Source organism: Schistocerca nitens, chromosome 1 (genome assembly GCF_023898315.1).
Source record: "Schistocerca nitens isolate TAMUIC-IGC-003100 chromosome 1, iqSchNite1.1, whole genome shotgun sequence".
NCBI lineage: Eukaryota > Metazoa > Arthropoda > Insecta > Orthoptera > Acrididae > Schistocerca > Schistocerca nitens.
Window position 1 is genome coordinate 715,207,315 of NC_064614.1, and position 19,140 is coordinate 715,226,454.

At 40.8% G+C, this 19,140-nt stretch overlaps 1 protein-coding gene across 1 annotated transcript in view; it reads left to right on the forward strand.

The window, feature by feature from the left end:
* Positions 1–3,500: 3,500 nt before the first annotated feature.
* Positions 3,501–19,140, forward strand: part of LOC126196880 (uncharacterized) — a 130,808-nt gene continuing 115,168 nt past the window's right edge. Inside the window, exon 1 of the mRNA XM_049934599.1 lies at positions 3,501–3,565. Within this exon, the coding sequence (XP_049790556.1) occupies positions 3,556–3,565 (10 nt within the window). The 5' untranslated portion in view covers positions 3,501–3,555. The remainder of the gene's footprint in view (positions 3,566–19,140) is intronic.

The window sequence follows — 19,140 nt, forward strand, 5'->3', positions numbered from 1 at the left end:
TTTTTACATTGAATAAACAGTCACGGGTTCTAAAACATCCGCAATGGATAAGCTTAATCCTATCTAATGTATCTCTGTGATTATGATAACTGTTTATGTGATGCTGAATAGCATCTTGTCTAAACATCCAGCAATGTATGGTTAGTGTTGTGTATGAAACTTGCGTTTTGCATTAGTATCGTTGTGTTGTTTTGTTTTTGTTGTGATCACCACATACAATGAAATACGGAACAAGTGTCAGACCCATGATCCGGGATCCAATCACACCAAGAAAGAATGTCAGACAAGGAACTGAAAGTGAACTGACAAATTGTCGCAATTTGGCAAAGACGAGCGATTCAGGCGTGACGTTGAGCGCTCTGATTGGAGGAAATCAGCTCCAATGCGAAATATGTCCACTATTAAATAGTTTTAATACGGCTATAGTCATTCCCTTTCCTCTTCCACTAGCAAATGGAGCAAGGGAGAAAAGACTGTCTATATGCCTCTGTACGAACCCTAATTTCTCTTGTCCTTGCGATCCTTACGTGAAATGTACGTTGGAGGCACTAGAATCGTTCTGCAGTCAGCTGCAATTGACTGTTGTCTGAAGTTTCTTAGTAGTGTTTTGAAACGCTTTCCTAGAACTCTGCCAATAAAACGAAGTCAACCATTCGTCTTCTGCACTACTGACGTTACGTGCTTGTTCTATATCATGTCGGTTTGCAATGTTACGTCTCGATACTAATAGGCGTGACTCTGTTAAGCAACACAACACTAATACTCCATTCGAAAATTACAGGACTGTTTTTCCTATTCATCTGTAATAACTTACATTTTTCTTTTTGAAAGATATAACCGCCATTTGACTGTGCAACAGGTTTTATTCTACAATCTAGATTTCGGCCTTGGGCCATTATCGAGTTTCAAGTATCAAAAATAGTTGGCCTTGAGTAGAACGTAAGTCATCGTCAAAATACATATCTTCGGTTATGTAAATCATTTTCTACTATTACAGTAAATTGTCATTCACCGCACCAAATAGTAATTTGTATAAGTCTTCTTCTATGGTCCTACAGTCATTTAACGATGACACAATACACCGTCATCACCAACCACACGCAGATTGCTGCTTACAGGACAATTACATATATGTAAACCTATTCCGTATGCTATGCCAAACGCTTTCCGGAAATCTAGTAATATGGAATCTGTCTTTTGCCCTTCATCCTTGGTTCGCTGGATGTCGTGCTAGAAAATGGCAAGCTGAGATTCGCACAAGCGCTGCTACTAAATCCGTGCTGAGTTGTGAACAGAAGCCCTCTACCATAAACGCAATGCGGTGCGAGTAAATAGATGAAAAGCATCGATATTGCTTGATTACGCGATTAGCAATCAGTCACCGAAATGAGTTGCAACACCCATTTATGTTGGTTTATCTATCCACAGCGATTTAAGGCGGAACGGCCGTATAAATCAATTCGTGTGGAAGGCATGTGCCATATCCAGTCATTGGAAGAATTGCACACTAGTTTATAATACCGATGTTCCGTCACTTAATATTCTTCGTCGGTTCCTTAGCAAGTTAAATTAACCGTAAAGATATTTGTCAACGATTTGTTTAGTCACTATAAAAGAGTGTAACCGAAATGCTCAGCTGACTGCAATGGCGGACACTTTCAGAAATACACTTACACGATAACCTCCCCATCGCACCCCCCTCAGATTTAGTTATAAGTTGGCTTAGTGGATACGCCTTGAAAAACGGAACACAGATCAATCGAGAAAACAGGAAGAAGTTGTGTGGAACAATGAAAAAAAAATAAGCAAAATATACAAACTGAGTAGTCCATTCGGAAGATAGGCAACATCAAGGAGAGTGTGAGCTAAGGAGCGCCGTGGTCCCATGGTTAGCGTGAGCGGCTGCGAAACGAGAGTTTCTTCGTTAGTCTTCCATCAAGTGAAAAGTTTAATTTTTTATTTTCAGACAATTATTATCTGTCCGTCCGTTATGTTTTCATCACTTTTTTGGGAGTTATTATCACATCCACAAGAAAACCTAAATCGGCAAGGTAGAAGAATCTTTTTACCCATTCGCCAAGTGTAAAAGTTAGGTGTGTCAAAAACATATTCCTGTCATGTGACGCACATGCCGTCACCAGTGTCGTATAGAATATATCAGACGTGTATTCCTGTGGAGGAATCGGTTGACCTATGACCTCGCGATCAAATGTTTTCGGTTCCCGTTGGAGAGGCACGTCCTTTCGTCTACTAATCGCACGGTTTTGCGGTGCGGTCGCAAAACACAGACACTAAACTTATTACAGTGAACAGAGATGTCAATGAACGAACGGACAGATCATAACTTTGCGAAGATAAAAAAAGTAAACTTTTCACTCGAGGGAGGACTTGAACCAAGGACTTCTCGTTTCGCAGCCGCTCACGCTAACCACGGGACCACGGTGCTCCTTAGCTCACACTGTCCTTGACGTTGCCTATCTTCCGCATGGACTACTCAGTTTGTATATTTTGCTTTTTTTTTCATAGTTTCACACAACTTCTTCCTGTTTTCTCGATTGATCTGTGTTCCGTTTGTCAAGGCCTATCCACTATGCCAACTTATAACTAAATCTGAGGGGGGTGCGATGGGGAGGTTCCCTTGTTAGTACTGCAGAAAGCCTTACTCTCATATATCTGTGAGCCAAATTACAATACAAAAAAGAAACTCTTTTATATTCCGCGCAACCGCAGCTGTTGAAAGGCATGATGTTAGGAAGAACTCGGCTTACAGCTCGTAAAATTGTTGTTTATTAAAACAACAAAAATACATTAACTTCACTTTTTATATCTGGCGTAAAGACTTCGAGGAGGTAATCCGAGAAATTAAGTCATACCGTACTGTGGGTTATCAGTGCAGATGTAGAATAAATATATGAGAGAGAGAGAGGGGGAAATAGACCAGAAAGCAGCTCTTGACGTATACGTTAATAAAAACCATCTTTGAAACTAGAGATATTGTTTTTGTGCTTGTTCATAAAAATATTTTTTGAAGTTATTTACATTTATATGCAATTATTATAGAATGTTAGTTACGTTGGATGAGGTGTAAAGAAAAGCGTCCTTATAATGTGGTCCATACTTGTATCTACATCAGCCGTCGGTTCAGAATTACGATGTGCGAGCATGTGTATTATAACACGGATTTTATATAATCTACCCGAGTCTGTATGTGTGATGCAACCTCTTCACCATTTCTTTTTTGACGAATCGTATTAGCTTTCGTTTCTTCATCTACACTGTCGCTTCTCAAACAGAATAAGAATCTTTGGTAAACAGACTGCTTTAAATTCTGAGGAACCCTCGGAGTCTTCTAAAAGAACGGTGACACCTGCCGTGTTCCCACAGTACAATAAAGTAATCAGAACGCACTCGTCCGGGTCTCACAGAATGTTTCATTTGTTAGAATACATCAACACTACGTTCGCTTCGCAACAACTTGCGATCATTTCGATCATGATGTCCTTTACTTGTTCACAGTTATCCTGTTAACGGCAGGGCACGATCTTAAGACAGTAAATGATGAAAGGTCAGTATGGAAATTTGAAAAGTGGTGAAATGCTTCTAATTGTACTAGCATTGTTTTCTTTTATTGACAAATGTCACAGCTGGTGTGGCTTACAGACAGCAACATTCAGTTCAACAACTGACGACTGTAATACTTACACGCGGTTTTTCTCTTTTGCAGACTTTGTGCTTCTTGCAGTCGTAAAAGTAGTACACATCGTATGTTGAACTGTCACTATGGTACTATGCGTATATACACGGAGTTGACAAAAGTCAATGGTTCAAATGGCTCTGAGCACTATGGGACTCAACTGCTGAGGTCATAAGTCCCCTAGAACTTAGAACTACTTAAACCTAACTAACCTAAGGACAACACACACATCCATGCCCGAGGCAGGATTCGAACCTGCGACCGTAGCGGTCGCGCGGTTCCAGACTGTAGCGCCAGAACCGCTCGGCCACCAGCGGCCGGCTGACAAAAGTCGTGGAATATCTCTTAATATCGTGTCGCAGCTATTTTTTGTCCGGCGTACTGCAGCAACCATACATGGAATAAACCCGACAAGTCGTTGGAAGTCCCCTACAGAAATACTGAGCCATGCTGCCTCTATAGCCGCCCATAACTGCCAAAGTGTAGCCGGTGCAGGATCTTGTGCACAAAGTAACCTCTCGATTACGTTCCATAAATGTTCGATGGAATTCATGTCGGACGATCTGGGTGGCTGAATCATTCGCTCAAATTATTCGGAATGTTGTTCAAAGCAATCACGAACAACTGTCATCCATAACTCCACCGTTGTTTTGGAAATGATCGATTCATTTCGACCAGAGGGCCCAGTCCTTTCCATGTAAACACAGCCCACACCAGTATCGAACCTCCACCAGCTTGCACCATGCCTTGTTGACATCTTGGCTTTGCCCCGCGCGGGATTAGCCGAGCGGTCCAAGGCGCTCCAGTCATGGACTGTGCGGCTGATCCCGGCGGAGGTTCGACTCCTCACTCGGGCATGGGTGTGTGTGTGTTTGTCCTTAGGATGATTTAGGTTAAGCAGTGTGTAAGCTTAGGGACTGATGACCGTAGCAGTTAAGTCCAATAAAATTTCACACACATTTTGAACAACTTGGCTTTGTAGAGTCTGTGCTTCACTCGAACGCCATCATCAGCTCTTTCCAACTGAAATCGACACTTATATGATCAGGCCACCGTTTTCCAGTCGTCTACGATCCAGCCGATATGGCCACGAGTCCAGGAGAGGCGCTGCAGTCTAAGTGCAGTTAGCAAAGGCACTCGCGTCTTGCTGTAGCCCATTAACTCCAAATTTCACCACACTCTCCTAACGGATACGTTCGTCGTACGCCCCAAATTGATTTCTGCCGTTATTTCACGCATTGTTGCTTGTCTGTCAGCAATGACAACTCCACGCTGACGCCGCTGCCCTCGGTCGTTAAGTGAAAGCCGTCGGCCCCTGCGTTGTCGATAGTGGGAGGTATTGCCTGAAATCTGCTATTCTTGGCACACTCTTTAACACAGTGGATCTAGGGATATTGAATTCCCTAACGATTTCCGAACTGAAGAGTTCCATGTGTCAAGCTCCAACTACCGGTCTGCGTTCAAAGACTGTTAATTACCGTCGTGCGGCCATAATCACGTCGGAAACCTTTTTACATGAATTACCTGAGTACAAATGACAGCTCCGCCTATGCACTGCGCTTTTATACCCTGTGTACGCGATACTGCCTCCATATTGATATGTGCATCTCCCTTCCCATGACTTTTGTCACCTCAATGTAAGTTTTTTAAACCATCAGCCTTTTGCCTGGGTTAAAGCCTTTACCCATCTGCCCCTAGCATGCGTTAACCTCTTCATATCCACAGATCTACTATTTACAACATGTACGACAAATTATTTTACGTATTATAATCCCTATCGGTTTCTACAATTTCCCTAAAAAGTTATACTTGACTACTTCTGCAACAGCTGAGGCGGCGTTTAAGGAAATTAAATTTTTAATTATGAGGATGCTCCAGCTGGGCATAGTGGAGGGATAATTACGACCACGGCATGTGTTATATCGTCATGTTTCTGTTCCTCGACGCCTATAAACAAACTTCATGCCAATAACAGCTATTCCCATTCTAACACCTGCGAGTATTTAACGAAGGGAAAACAATGGTAGGTTTCTCTACGCGTCCTTATCTCTTTTGTACCATTTCTATAGTCTCTGGAAGAGATACACAGTACTGCCAGTAGACTTAATGCTTGAATAACCCCAAAGATCGCATAAAGCATTTCAACAAAGTACAGCGTATAAGTTCATTGTTGTCAGCCGTCTTACCTGGTCAGAGAGTGTCGGCTGCGATTTAAAACGGAGAAAACTGAGTTTCATGCTGTTAGTAAACATTTTCATTTGAAAGGTTGCACTGCCACACAGATCAAAACAGAACTGGATGAAGTTCACGTGGACTCTGCACCATCACTGAAAACCATTTACTTTAGGATTATTGAATTTAAACGTGGTCGGATAAGCATACACTCCGGCCGTCCAACTGAGGTCACCACAAAGAAAAACATTGACAAAATCCATCATACGTTAATGCAAGACCGCCAAAAAAAATTCTGAGACTGTAGCCATCTCAACTGAGCGAACGCATTATGACCTGCACGGAGAATTAGCTACGAAAAAGCACCGCGATTGCTCACAATCGACCAAAAGCGCATCCGGCAAAATATTTCAGCACAAACTCTGGCGATATTTAATCACAGTCCGCAAGATTTATTTGCGCCGATTTGTGATTGTTGATGAAATATGACTCGTCATTTCAAACCAGAGTCAAAACGCTTGTCAAAACAATGGACAAAGGCTGGTGAAAGTGCATCGAAGAAGGTAAAAACCATTTTGTCAGCTGGTAACGTGATGGCCACGGTTTTTTGAGATTCCCAAGGAATAATCCTCATACAGTACTTGGAGAAACTGTACCGTATTATGCTTAATTTTTGGATCGGTTGAAACTTGCGTTGGCTGAAAAAAGACCAAGGCTGGCAGGCAAAAAAGTGGTCTTTCACAAACATAATGCACCATCCCATACGTCTACGATAACAATGGCGAAATTGCATAAATTGGGCCTTGAATTGGTTCTGCATCCACCACATTCGCAAGGCTTAGCCCCAGTGACTTCCTCCTGTACCGTAACTTCAAACTTTGGTTGGCTGGGAAGAAATTTTCAACAAATATGGAAGTGATAGTTGCAGTCAACGAGTGTTTTGCAGAGCCTGGCAGAACCTGGCAGAACCTATTTTTCCACAAGAATGAAAAAACTGGAGGATCACTGGACCAAGTGTATATCCTTCAAAGGGGACTATGTTGAGAAGTAAGGAGACTTGTTTACCAAACGAAATTTTTTCTTCAGTTTTTACCAAACTTACCAAATCACCCTTGTATTTCACCAACAGCTGCTGCTAGCTATGTAAATGAAGGTAAAAACATATCAAATCACCCATAAACTGAAACTTCTATGCTTTTTCATGACTTTTATACTCGCAATAATAATTACATATCGATCGATATTTAAGTATATTTATTTCAAGCTTTCTAAAGAAACTTTGTAAATAAAAAAAGTGCGGTATATTGTTTTTAGATTTGATTTGTCTTAAAGTAAGAAATAAAATAGATTAGAGAAACATTTGACGAGCGTTTGAGTGATGCTCGAAACCATGTACAGCAAATAAGGTGCCGATAGAGAACTTAAAATTCAGTGTTAGAATCCTGGAATTTTAAAATGTACTGGAGGATATTTGTCTGGCGGAACTGCAAGCAATGGGCTCCTTACGTCACCAACATATGAGCGTTGCAGCTGCTGCACACGGTTTCGTACATCAACGGTGCGTCAAATCTTTCTTCAATATATTTTCTTCTTTTTAGACAAATTATGTAACAAAATATTCTGCCGTTTGGTTTTTCAGAACTCTTTTTGTCCCAGGATTATCCCAGCAAATTTGTCTTCTACTGATAAGCCTTACTAGTGATTTCATGTGCTCATTGCTCCGTAGCTTGACGAGGTCATTTCAAACGTAGCACAAGCTTGGATTGGCCAACGATGGCGCACGAAATCGGATGGCCAGAGAATTAAACTAAAGCATATAGAACTCAACTCTAGATGGATGGACAGGGATTTCATCTCAGCTTCTCCCGAATGCGAGTGTAGTGCGCATCACCGCCACACACAACACTGTTGGTAATATATATCGATACATTTCAAAAACTATCGACAAATACATGCTACATGCACATTATATGTGGTGTGAACTCAAGAACATCCTGCAGAAGCCTGTTTAGGGAACTAGGGATACTAACTACTGCTTCCCAATATATTTATCCCTTAATGAAATTTGTCATTAAAAATATATCACTTTTTCAAACCAACAGCTCAATTCATGGAATCAGTACTAGAAATAAGAATAATCTTCACAAGGATTTAAAGTCACTTAGTCTTTTACAAAAAGGTGTGCATTATTCAGGAACACACATTTTCAAAAACTTGCCAGCAGCCATAAAAAGCTTAACAATCAATGAAATTCAGTTTAAGAGAAGCCTAAAGGATTTATTGGTGGCCAACTCCTTCTACTCCATTGATGAATTTCTCAGTAAAACCAACTGATTTGTATATAAGTACAATCTAACTTCTGCACCATTTCAGTGCAGTAATGTGTTCATTGTAAAAAGTATTATAGTAGTTGTATTACATGTTTATTACCTTATAAATAAATAAAAACTTTTTTATTTTAAATTCAGTGCATTAGTATTTGTAAAATGACTCTTTCATATAGTGTTCATTAAAAAATGACGATCATTCCACTTGGGACCTGTGGAATGGTACACTCTTCGACATAAAACTTGACCGGCGGCCGGCCGCTTCAGAGGGTAAGTCCGCGCCGATCGCGACATGGGACAAAAAAACTGGCCAACTCGCTAATTCTCTAAGTCCGGTTATCTGCACAATCTGGCAACACTGTAGACTGCGGCACTTCCTGGAGGAAAACTTGTCCCATGATAGAGAAACTCTAGGCTGATTACGCCTGTGGTCTAGCGGTAGCGTGCGTTGTTTCTGTTCATAATGTCAGTGGATCGAGAGCAGCTGGCATAAAATATTTTTATAGCCTCTTCTGTCTGAATGCTAAAGACGTGAATGTAATGGTAGCGCAGATTCAATCTATTTCGCTTTGTGACACACCGATATCAAAATGTTATCCAGTAACGATTTTGCCGCAGATTTCCTGCAGACTGTCCTCCTCTGGACGCCGTATGCGGCAAAGCTCCGGGATCCATTTGCTGGCTACTAGCAGCGGCCGTGGCGACAGCAGCGGCGCTGCACTCCCCCGTTCTTTATCGAAAGCGCCTGCTACCGCTCATCGCTTTTGATGATTTAAAACGCTTTATTATTAAATGTTGCTCCACAGAAAATTTCTACAATTTCCATTCACGCTCAAAAGCAACGGAGACAGACGCCCTGATTAGTAGGCGCGTATTATATTACATTAATCGGCAAGAGCTGAGTATGGCCCGAAATTAATTTTATAGACTGGGACGAAATTAAACCACCTCACTACATTCGATGAATTTATAAATGCTTCATACCTCGTTTCTTTTCCTTTCAAACTCAATTATTTGTGCAACTTTTGGTCAATGTTTGGATGTTTTCGTCAAGCCAGAGTGAGCGTCTGTGGTGTAAAGTGTATTACAGTTCTTGTTTCATTCCTTATGGTAAGTCTATGCGATAAACTGTGTGAATACCTTGCAATGCATGCTGTGTAGCAGTGCAGGAACACTGCACATTTGGAGTTCCATGTATGGGTTCATGAAATATTTATTGTTGATCGGAAGTGATAGTTACGGTCATCAGATTTAAACCAGAAAAATTTGTCGTTTTGAAGGTTTCAGAGAACGGAAAGGAATTGCTAACGCCGGTGTTAGAAAACATCTACAGTGAAATGCTATTGCAAAAATTTAGAAGAAGGGAACTATATTAATGAACATGTGCGCTTCATAAACAACCTTCTGACATGTTAGACCTATATGACGAACAAAGCTCAAATTTATATCGTTGACAGTCGGTTTGAATCTTTTCAGGGTCTATTTTACAGTGAAGCACCTTGGAATTTGCAAAGCAGAAATCCATGATAGTAACTTAATTTACTAAGTCGAAATCGGACGAAGATTGATGTTTAAAGGCATTCTTCAGATTTCGCATAAGAAATTTTTACTAGCAGTTCGCAACTCCATTAATTAAAATGGAAAATAAAAGGTTGTAGTCAGCGGCTTCTACCGTGATTCGAACTGCTATGTCTTATATTACAAGCACTGCAACGCACAAGGGAACCTCTGAGCTAACGACACACTGGCGGCCAGAGGCGGAATATAGTCACTGCGATGTTGCCTGAGCCTCGAAACGCAACCTTAAACACACGAACAGAGGAGGTGGAGATTACTGTTTTAACGTCCCGTCGACAACGATGTCATTAGAGACGGAGCACAAGCTCGGATTAGGGAAGGATGGGGAAGGAAATCGGCCGTGCCCTTCCTAAGGAACCATCCCGGCATTTGCCTGAAGCGATTTAGGGAAATCATTGAAAACCTAAATCAGGATGGCCGGGCGCGGGATTGCACCGTCGTCCTCCCGAATGCACACACAAACAGGTGTTACTTATGTGAAGAACGCCGTTCTTGGAGTCCAGAAATTAAATATACTTTCTAATTGTGTCATCTAGCAGTGGATTATATCGTACGAGTCTTCGATGTGGAAAACGAATGTCAAGTGAATTTAGCGAGGTAACGCCGACCTACACCCGGAAGTAAATGCACTATCGGAGTGTTGACAAATACTTGCTACGACGCTGCCATTTCTAGGCTCTCTGACGAGGCAGCTCTTCAGCGAAATGCTTGCCGTGATTCTCCGATACGGTTCTTCAGAGTGGAGACGCGCGCGCACGTTTGGTTTTTATGCGGCGTTCTCCCCTGATGGTTTCTGACGTCGCCTTGTGGGCTATGTATACATATGAGACATTCAATTATCATTAATCCAGAATCATACAAGTTTCAGCTTCCGGCGTGGAAGAAGGCTGTTGACGCCGACATTATATCATTTCAACGTAGGGAAAGCAAAACGGATCATTCAATGTTTCTCATTCAACATAAAGCATGTGAGATAATTTTCCGTAACGTTCATAATCATCTAAAAATACAAACGAAGTAAAAATACACCGGAAGCTTATTCGAATTGAATATAACGCTTTGCACCTCGATGTCAAATTTGTCCACTTGCAATCTTTTGCAGCATACACATAGAATGTCATGATTACCACGAGAATGAAGAAATATGTTGGTAAGGATGGAAGCAAGAAGAGACGCAGTCAACAAATATTCTATTCCTCATGGCATTCATTTCATTTGACACGCAAGAAGAGGTAAAGCGGGAATTTACTTTCGTTAACACGAAAGATATGCCGCACATATTGATAACGAGGAAGTCGGCGTCTTCATACGTTTCCTCCTTGAAATCTGTATGCTCTATTATATACTAAGTAGCCCGATCATTGTTTCAGTAATGTTACCCTCTTGTTTGACCCCGTAACGATGAACAGATTCCAAATGCATGTCTCCCTTCCTGGGTTGTTTTTTGTGTTTTACTGCTTGGAATTCCTGAAGCAGACCACTGTGCCTTCCCCCCTCGTGGGTTAGGTCTCAAAACTAAACCGCTTTGTATCCAATGGCATAATTTATTCAGACAGCATCAGCATAAGACTATCAAACAAAGCCTTCCATTTACAGTTGCAGCACTCTAACCAGCACTGACCAAAGTGTAATCCACGGTCATGGTCCTAAATTACCAGCTGTCTGCTACTGTGGCAAAGTCCGTACTACACTTTCGATTCCGCAGCACCATTTTATCTGGTAACACTGTGTAGTTGCACAGTTGTGCTACCAGGTCTGTCCTCACACTGTCAACTTTATGTATCTCACTTCTCCTGTAGCGTAGATCACGAGGAGCCGAAGTAAATGAGTGTATTCTGCATGACGTAACATTCAGTATTCCCTTCTTTCATAGCCACTCTTCATGTGCATCGATACCAAATAGGAATGCGACAACTCTTGCGAGTGAGAGAATGACAATAACAATCGTAACAAGAACAAGCAAATAATGAATGATGTTTATTCCAACGCAGAACGAGAATGGCTTTAAATATAAAAATCTGTATCTATATCTATATCCATATCTATTGATCTTTGAGTTGGCACAATGCAAATATATTCTTAGCATTTAGTTACTGAATTTAGTTCTGGATGTTTGCAGAGAAAAGGAAAAGTCGGTACTTCTCGCTAGTGTAATATAATGTGAACCAGCAACTACCCTTTCCTTAGAACACGACTCAAGCAGGTCCTCAAGTAGGTAGCAAGGCACTGCTGCATTCTGTTCCCTGACATTGCTCTGATGACGGTTAATGCAGATAGTTCCGATTATGAAATACAAAACGTATTGCGGGTTAGTTCCTAGGATAGTAACATTAAATTTGCGTTGTAGACGGCACATGAACGTGACGACTATCCATATTACTCATCAATATAAAAAGACAATATTTTGGGAATTTAGCAGGATTACTCAAAATGAATTCTGAAATTGGGTGACTGACTGCACAGGTGCTAAACGTCGTCAAGAGTATACGATGTCCTAATCGCATTAGGAATATGAAGATCGTCTTCGACAGCTCGCAACTTTCACATTGCTATCTCCACCCTACTCCAGACAGCCCTCGGTGGAGTTGCACTACGTTGCCGATGTTATGGAAGGCCTTCAAACCGACAACAGACCACATATTGAAAAATACAAGCGAATTCTCTTGCAGCGTAAGCTTATTGTAACTAATCTAAAAATTATTGGAGAGGAACATTGTCCTATTCAAAAAAAGTAAAATGTTACACACTGTTGACGTCAAACGGACATTATCTATGTCCTGTCTTGTGTCCTACTCATCTATAATATCAAGTGTACTATGGAAATGATTATATGTAATGGATGATAGGGTAATGCATTGATACCAGACTGCGGGGGCCGGCCGGTGTGGCCGTGCGGTTCTAGGCGCTTCAGTCTGGAACCGCGTGACTGCTACGGTCGCAGTTTCGAATCCTGCCTCGGGCATGGATGTGAGTGATGTCCTTAGGTTAGTTAGGTTTAAGTAGTTCTAAGTTCTAGGGGACTGATGACCTTAGAAGTTAAGTCCCATAGTGCTCAGAGCCAATTGAACCATTTGAACTATTTAACACAAAATGACATTAAAAATTAAAGTTATTCACGAGCAGCTAGTTGAGAATATGTATGAACATTAAATGACACGACGAACTGAAATAATATGACGAAGAGTTCAGCGCTCACTGGGAATAGAGCCCCACACATATCGTTGTTGACTACACACAAAGAGACGTCAGCTACCGAATTTTTATCCACCAGCTGCTCAGAATAGCATCTTGAACTTACAGTCATCTCGCATATAGTTCTGTGTCTCACTGGGAGTTAAAAACGTCAGATATCGTTAGTGTTGACAACGAATGAAAATACATTAAAAATCAAAATTATTATCCATCAGCAGATAGGTGTTCTCATGATAGAGCTTGATAATACATAATTTAATTTTTATTGCCGGGCCAGGATTCGATCCCATTCACGCGTAATATGTGAAGGTGTTGAGGAATCTGCAGTTTTGAACAAACAACAAATTGTAGCCGAGCTGTATTGCCACGAAGGGATCAAATTCCGCGTTAAGGGCGGTCTGAGTTGCATTCCCAGTTTAGAACCAATTTTATCGACATACAGAAGCTCAAATAAAAGATGGAATAAGTGTCCTGTGACCATACATAGCGTTTGTGTCGTCACTTGAAATAAATAACTAGTATAAGAAAGGTTACTGGTGATAGTTTCTACATGTCGCCACTCCAGACTTTATTGTGGTTCAACCTACCGTCTACTTGGTAAAGAAGGAATATCATCTTTAATGTGAATTTTCAGACCACGCAGCCATTATATCTCCTTCACTTGGTGTAGCCAGGAGAGAATGGAATCTGTCTCTCCCTATCTAAAATCATTGACGGAAGTGGGAATCGAACCCAGACCATAGGTATAACAACCTACCATCCGTCCAACAGACCACGAAATCCTCTTCTCTGCGAGTCATTTTTCTATCGTAACGCAGTTGCGCCACACTGGATGAGAATTCTGACACACAGGCTCCCTGTAGTAATTTGCAGCATGTTCAGTAAATTCATTTACTTGGTTGACCGAATCACCATGAACTAGCTGCCTCGGCTACCCAGTGCATACATTCGACTATTTTGTAATCACAGAAATAAAATCACGTAACTGCCACCTACACACAACTGCCAACAGTGTAGGATGCAGAAGTTTAAATAGGAAGTGTTCCTTTCCACTTGAGCTATTCTATTGCGCTATCTGTTACTAGAAAACGTCGTTCAGTCCAAAAGAAAAGCTGTAACTGTTTGTCTCTCAGAAGTCAAGACCTGGCCATATGCATAATCTCCCAGTGCTGTGGAATCCAGAAGTTCTGGAGGAATAGTTGTCGAGCTCTGGAGCTGTTGTAGCTACGTGTCAGCTAGTAGCGTGTATAAGATGTCGCGAGTTCGAATACATTTAGTGCTACATTTTTTAAAACGCAATTCTGCTCTCTGCTGAAGGTATCAATCTAATGGAACTTTGAACATAATTCCCTTCACTTCTCAGCCCAAAGTAGTCGCATGTGGAAAAAGGGCTAACTACTGTGACATTTTGTTCTATTCAGGTTTAATAGACAGCAGGCAGCAGATGCATCTCGAAGATGTGCAGGGAGAGCGCATCGTGCCATAATATGTCAGAAAAGTATTTTCTACATTAGCCGTCGTGTGGTAGTGATATTTTATCCTTCTTCAAACTTTGTTTGACAGCTTTAACTCAGAACAAGTTTTCTACATGCATGTAATCAATAAACTGCATGTGCATTGTCAGACTGTCATAGGTAACATCAGAGAATTCGCATATATCGTTGATGTTTAATTTCTCTCTCATGTTTACTATTGTTTTAACAACACTAAAGGAAACCTTACGAAAATTGTGCACTGTATTATAAGAAATGAAATAAAACTAACCATGATAACCTTACGACGAAAGTATCTGTACACAAGCATGCCTCTATCGACACGAATTAGTAAAATACTACTCACTTAGATTTTGATTGGGTCTGTGTTTAATTGGTATGCTGTGTCATACTCAAGAGGTATGCAAATGTGGCATTTCATAAATATAGTTACGTATTCCTAGAAACCCAAAATTCGCTTGGCAGCAGCGGAAAGAGGCCTTACCTGTTGTGCAGCATTGTAAGTTTTTCAACATTGCACTATGAGCTGAAAGCATTTTCTTGCGATTTCCTTATTGATGTTTGATCTGACTGCTTGTAGCTCTTTCACAGAAGGGATAAAAACGTTACAGTCAGTGAGACTGGAACTGCGAACCGTAACAGACGCTTTTTCACAGGTCAGCACGTTACCACAGAGCTGGCGAGGAGGTATGGGTCTTAGCTTCCTATTACGACGGCAATAGTAACTAGAACTCGTAAACCGCTATTTGAAGGTCGAGATTAGTTGCGGTTTCCACCTGCAACGACTTTCCTGGGCTGAAAACAGTAAATTTTCAATCTTTTGTTACCCTTCAAGCGATAATAACTCAGATTATTCAATGGTAATGACAGGTAAAATCAAGTGAACTTTGAGGCTTAATTCCGTGCACACCAGGAAGTAACTCGTCGATCACAGAGTTGCCAAACATACGTTGCCTTGTTGCCAAATCTCAGTTACAGTACCAGCAGGAAGAAGACGAACCGATGTGATCCTACAGTGGTCTGGGAAGTGACCATAGCTGGTGTCTCCAAGTCGCGGCTGCTACGGCCTGGAATACGTAATGCGTCTGATTCGCTTTCTGTAACTAGGTTTAGGGACTGGAGCGTAGTTACTAATAATACTCAGAACTGACCGCAAACTGAGCATCATAAATCAGTAACTCTCATTGTTGTTTTTATAGTTCTTTCGTAAGTGTACTCAAAACTAAGAAAGTCATTCACAGGCGTTTTCGTGCCTCGCCGATAGTCGAGCACAACATACAAATAAAAATAAAAAAGAGTGTGTGTGTGTGTGTGTGTGTGTGTGTGTGTGTGTGTGTGTGTGTGTGTGTAGAGAGAGAGAGAGAGAGAGAGAGAGAGAGAGATAAATAAAAAGCAATGAGAGAGAGTGTAAAAAATTGTTGTAAAGAAATCTTTCATTAAAATGACACGTTCCACATCATTATGAAATGTCGTATTCATGATCTATGGAACAAGAGTTAATCTAATGTAATCTAATCTAATCACATCATATTGATGATTAGCCATGAAGAGTCATGAATTACCGAAATTTTGCCCAATACCAGTAACCAAATCTAAACTTGAAAATAAAAGACGACAATTTTTGTAATAAACCGTGACTCCTATCAAGACCCTTTCGTCCCTGTTATCTAACCACGAAAGATGTCTGATATACCTCCATTCTGAAGTAACAAAGTGTGCATGCATTTAAAGATGAAGTGCATGATGTGAACTTCTGTGACGGAGATACGAACCCAACACGTAATCAGATTGTTAACTAAGAAACATCAAATGTTACGTATCGGTTTTTCTTACGAGCCGCTAGGTGTCTGAATCTAAAATAAGGATACAAACTTTTGTGCCTAAGCGACAATCGAACTGCACACCTACCGTGCATCCACGAATATAGCTTAAGTATCAGTTGCTTACTCATGAACAGTAAGATGTGTGCGTGTTTGACCAGAAATAACGACACCTGTTGCGATTGTTGGAAACACATGAACAGACATTGAAATTGCGCGTTAATTTTCACTAGCAGGTGGGTGTGCACTTGATAAAGCTAGAAATGAAATTATGAATATTTTTGTACTGGATCAGGTTTCAGACCCACATACTTACCTTTGGAGGAGACCTAGAGAAGATTGCAGTCTTGGGAAAAGGAACGAAATGACTGAACTATACTGTTCCGAGAGATTCAGATCCTCGAAAGAGGAGATACGAATTCGAATCACAGTCCAGCACCAAATTTTTAAACGTCTCTAGTTCAATCAAGTACAAGTAAAATAAGAGCCCAGTCCCTTTAAATGGCTATCGGTTCATCAAATAAAATAAAATTTCCTAATGTAAGTAAGCTTACTGGCGACTGTATTTCTGTTTACCATGACTTCCGCTGTGTCATTTCCCAACGTAAACCGGCTCTGCCCAGTTGGTAATGAAGGAACGTGATGTTTAATGCGGATTCTGGATTATAACGTCTTTCTCTTGCGGTTACCAGAGGTAAAATAAATCTGTTTGTGCCTCTTAAAAGTAAATGCCTGAACCCACGCATTGCACCTGTGATAGCTCGTTCCAACATACCATTGTGGCCACATTACCCAGCCCCAAGAGTGTGCTGTAACGGATGATGTGCTTAGCTTACAAAATTAGTCACGGTGGAAAAAATGCGAGTCTATTAAATGGTCAAGTAGAAGCAAGTTTCTGACGCAGAGATTATGCTATTCTCATGTCAGCAGGATGTAAAGACTCTTCTAGGCATCATAGGCTGGATGTGAAGCCATTTTGATTTTTCACAAATTCAGCAAATTTCTTAGTCTGTCATACACAACTTGAAACAGGTCATGTCGACCAAATTATGTGGAAGAACTAACAGCAACGTATATCGGAAGGCAGTAAGATCTCTTGCCTTTTGGTTTGTCAGTACGCGATAGCCATTTCTAGGCGAAAGTAAATGAAGAAAGGCAGTGCGTTTTTGTTACCAAGTAACGTCTTCGTCAATTACTTTAGTTTTAAAGTAATCTACGAGTAATTGCTGGTGTTTGATATTAACATGAAAAGGATTCCGTAGACAGGGAAAGAAACTGTTCTTGGGAAACTACATCTATAGTGACCAAAAGGCATTCAATGATGTTCAAGCACTTGTTACAGCAGCGGTATGAATAGAATGATATTAATAATAACAGTAATAATCGAATTATCCGGCAACTTCACACTTCACAGTGGATTTTCTCGAACTAAGAAATTTGCTGAATTTGTGAAAAATCAAAATGGCTTCACATCCAGCCTATGATGCCTAGAAGAGTCTTTACATCCTGCTGACATGAGAATAGCATAATCTCTGCGTCAGAAACTTGCTTCTACTTGACCATTTAATAGACTCGCATTTTTCCACCGTGACTAATTTTGTAAGCTAAGCACATCATCCGTTACAGCACACTCTTGGGGGTGGGTAATGTGGCCACAATGGTATGTTGGAACGAGCTATCACAGGTGCAATGCGTGGGTTCAGGCATTTACTTTTAAGAGGCACAAACAGATTTATTTTACCTCTGGTAACCGCAAGAGAAAGACGTTATAATCCAGAATCCGCATTAAACATCACGTTCCTTCATTACCAACTGGGCAGAGCCGGTTTACGTTGGGAAATGACACAGCGGAAGTCATGGTAAACAGAAATACAGTCGCCAGTAAGCTTACTTACATTAGGAAATTTTATTTTATTTGATGAACCGATATCCATTTAAAGGGACTGGGCTCTTATTTTACTTGTACTTGATTGAACTAGAGACGTTTAAAAATTTGGTGCTGGACTGTGATTCGAATTCGTATCTCCTCTTTCGAGGATCTGAATCTCTCGGAACAGTATAGTTCAGTCATTTCGTTCCTTTTCCCAAGACTGCAATCTTCTCTAGGTCTCCTCCAAAGGTAAGTATGTGGGTCTGAAACCTGATCCAGTACAAAAATATTCATAATTTCATTTCTAGCTTTATCAAGTGCACACCCACCTGCTAGTGAAAATTAACGCGCAATTTCAATGTCTGTTCATGTGTTTCCAACAATCGCAACAGGTGTCGTTATTTCTGGTCAAACACGCACACATCTTACTGTTCATGAGTAAGCAACTGATACTTAAGCTATATTCGTGGATGCACGGTAGGTGTGCAGTTCGATTGTCGCTTAGGCACAAAAGTTTGTATCCTTATTTTAGATTCAGACACCTAGCGGCTCGTAAGAAAAACCGATACGTAACATTTGATGTTTCTTAGTTAACAATCGGATTACGTGTTGGGTTCGTATCTCCGTCACAGAAGTTCACATCATGCACTTCATCTTTAAATGCATGCACACTTTGTTACTTCAGAATGGAGGTATATCAGACATCTTTCGTGGTTAGATAACAGGGACGAAAGGGTCTTGATAGGAGTCACGGTTTATTACAAAAATTGTCGTCTTTTATTTTCAAGTTTAGATTTGGTTACTGGTATTGGGCAAAATTTCGGTAATTCATGACTCTTCATGGCTAATCATCAATATGATGTGATTAGATTAGATTACATTAGATTAACTCTTGTTCCATAGATCATGAATACGACATTTCATAATGATGTGGAACGTGTCATTTTAATGAAAGATTTCTTTACAACAATTTTTTACACTCTCTCTCATTGCT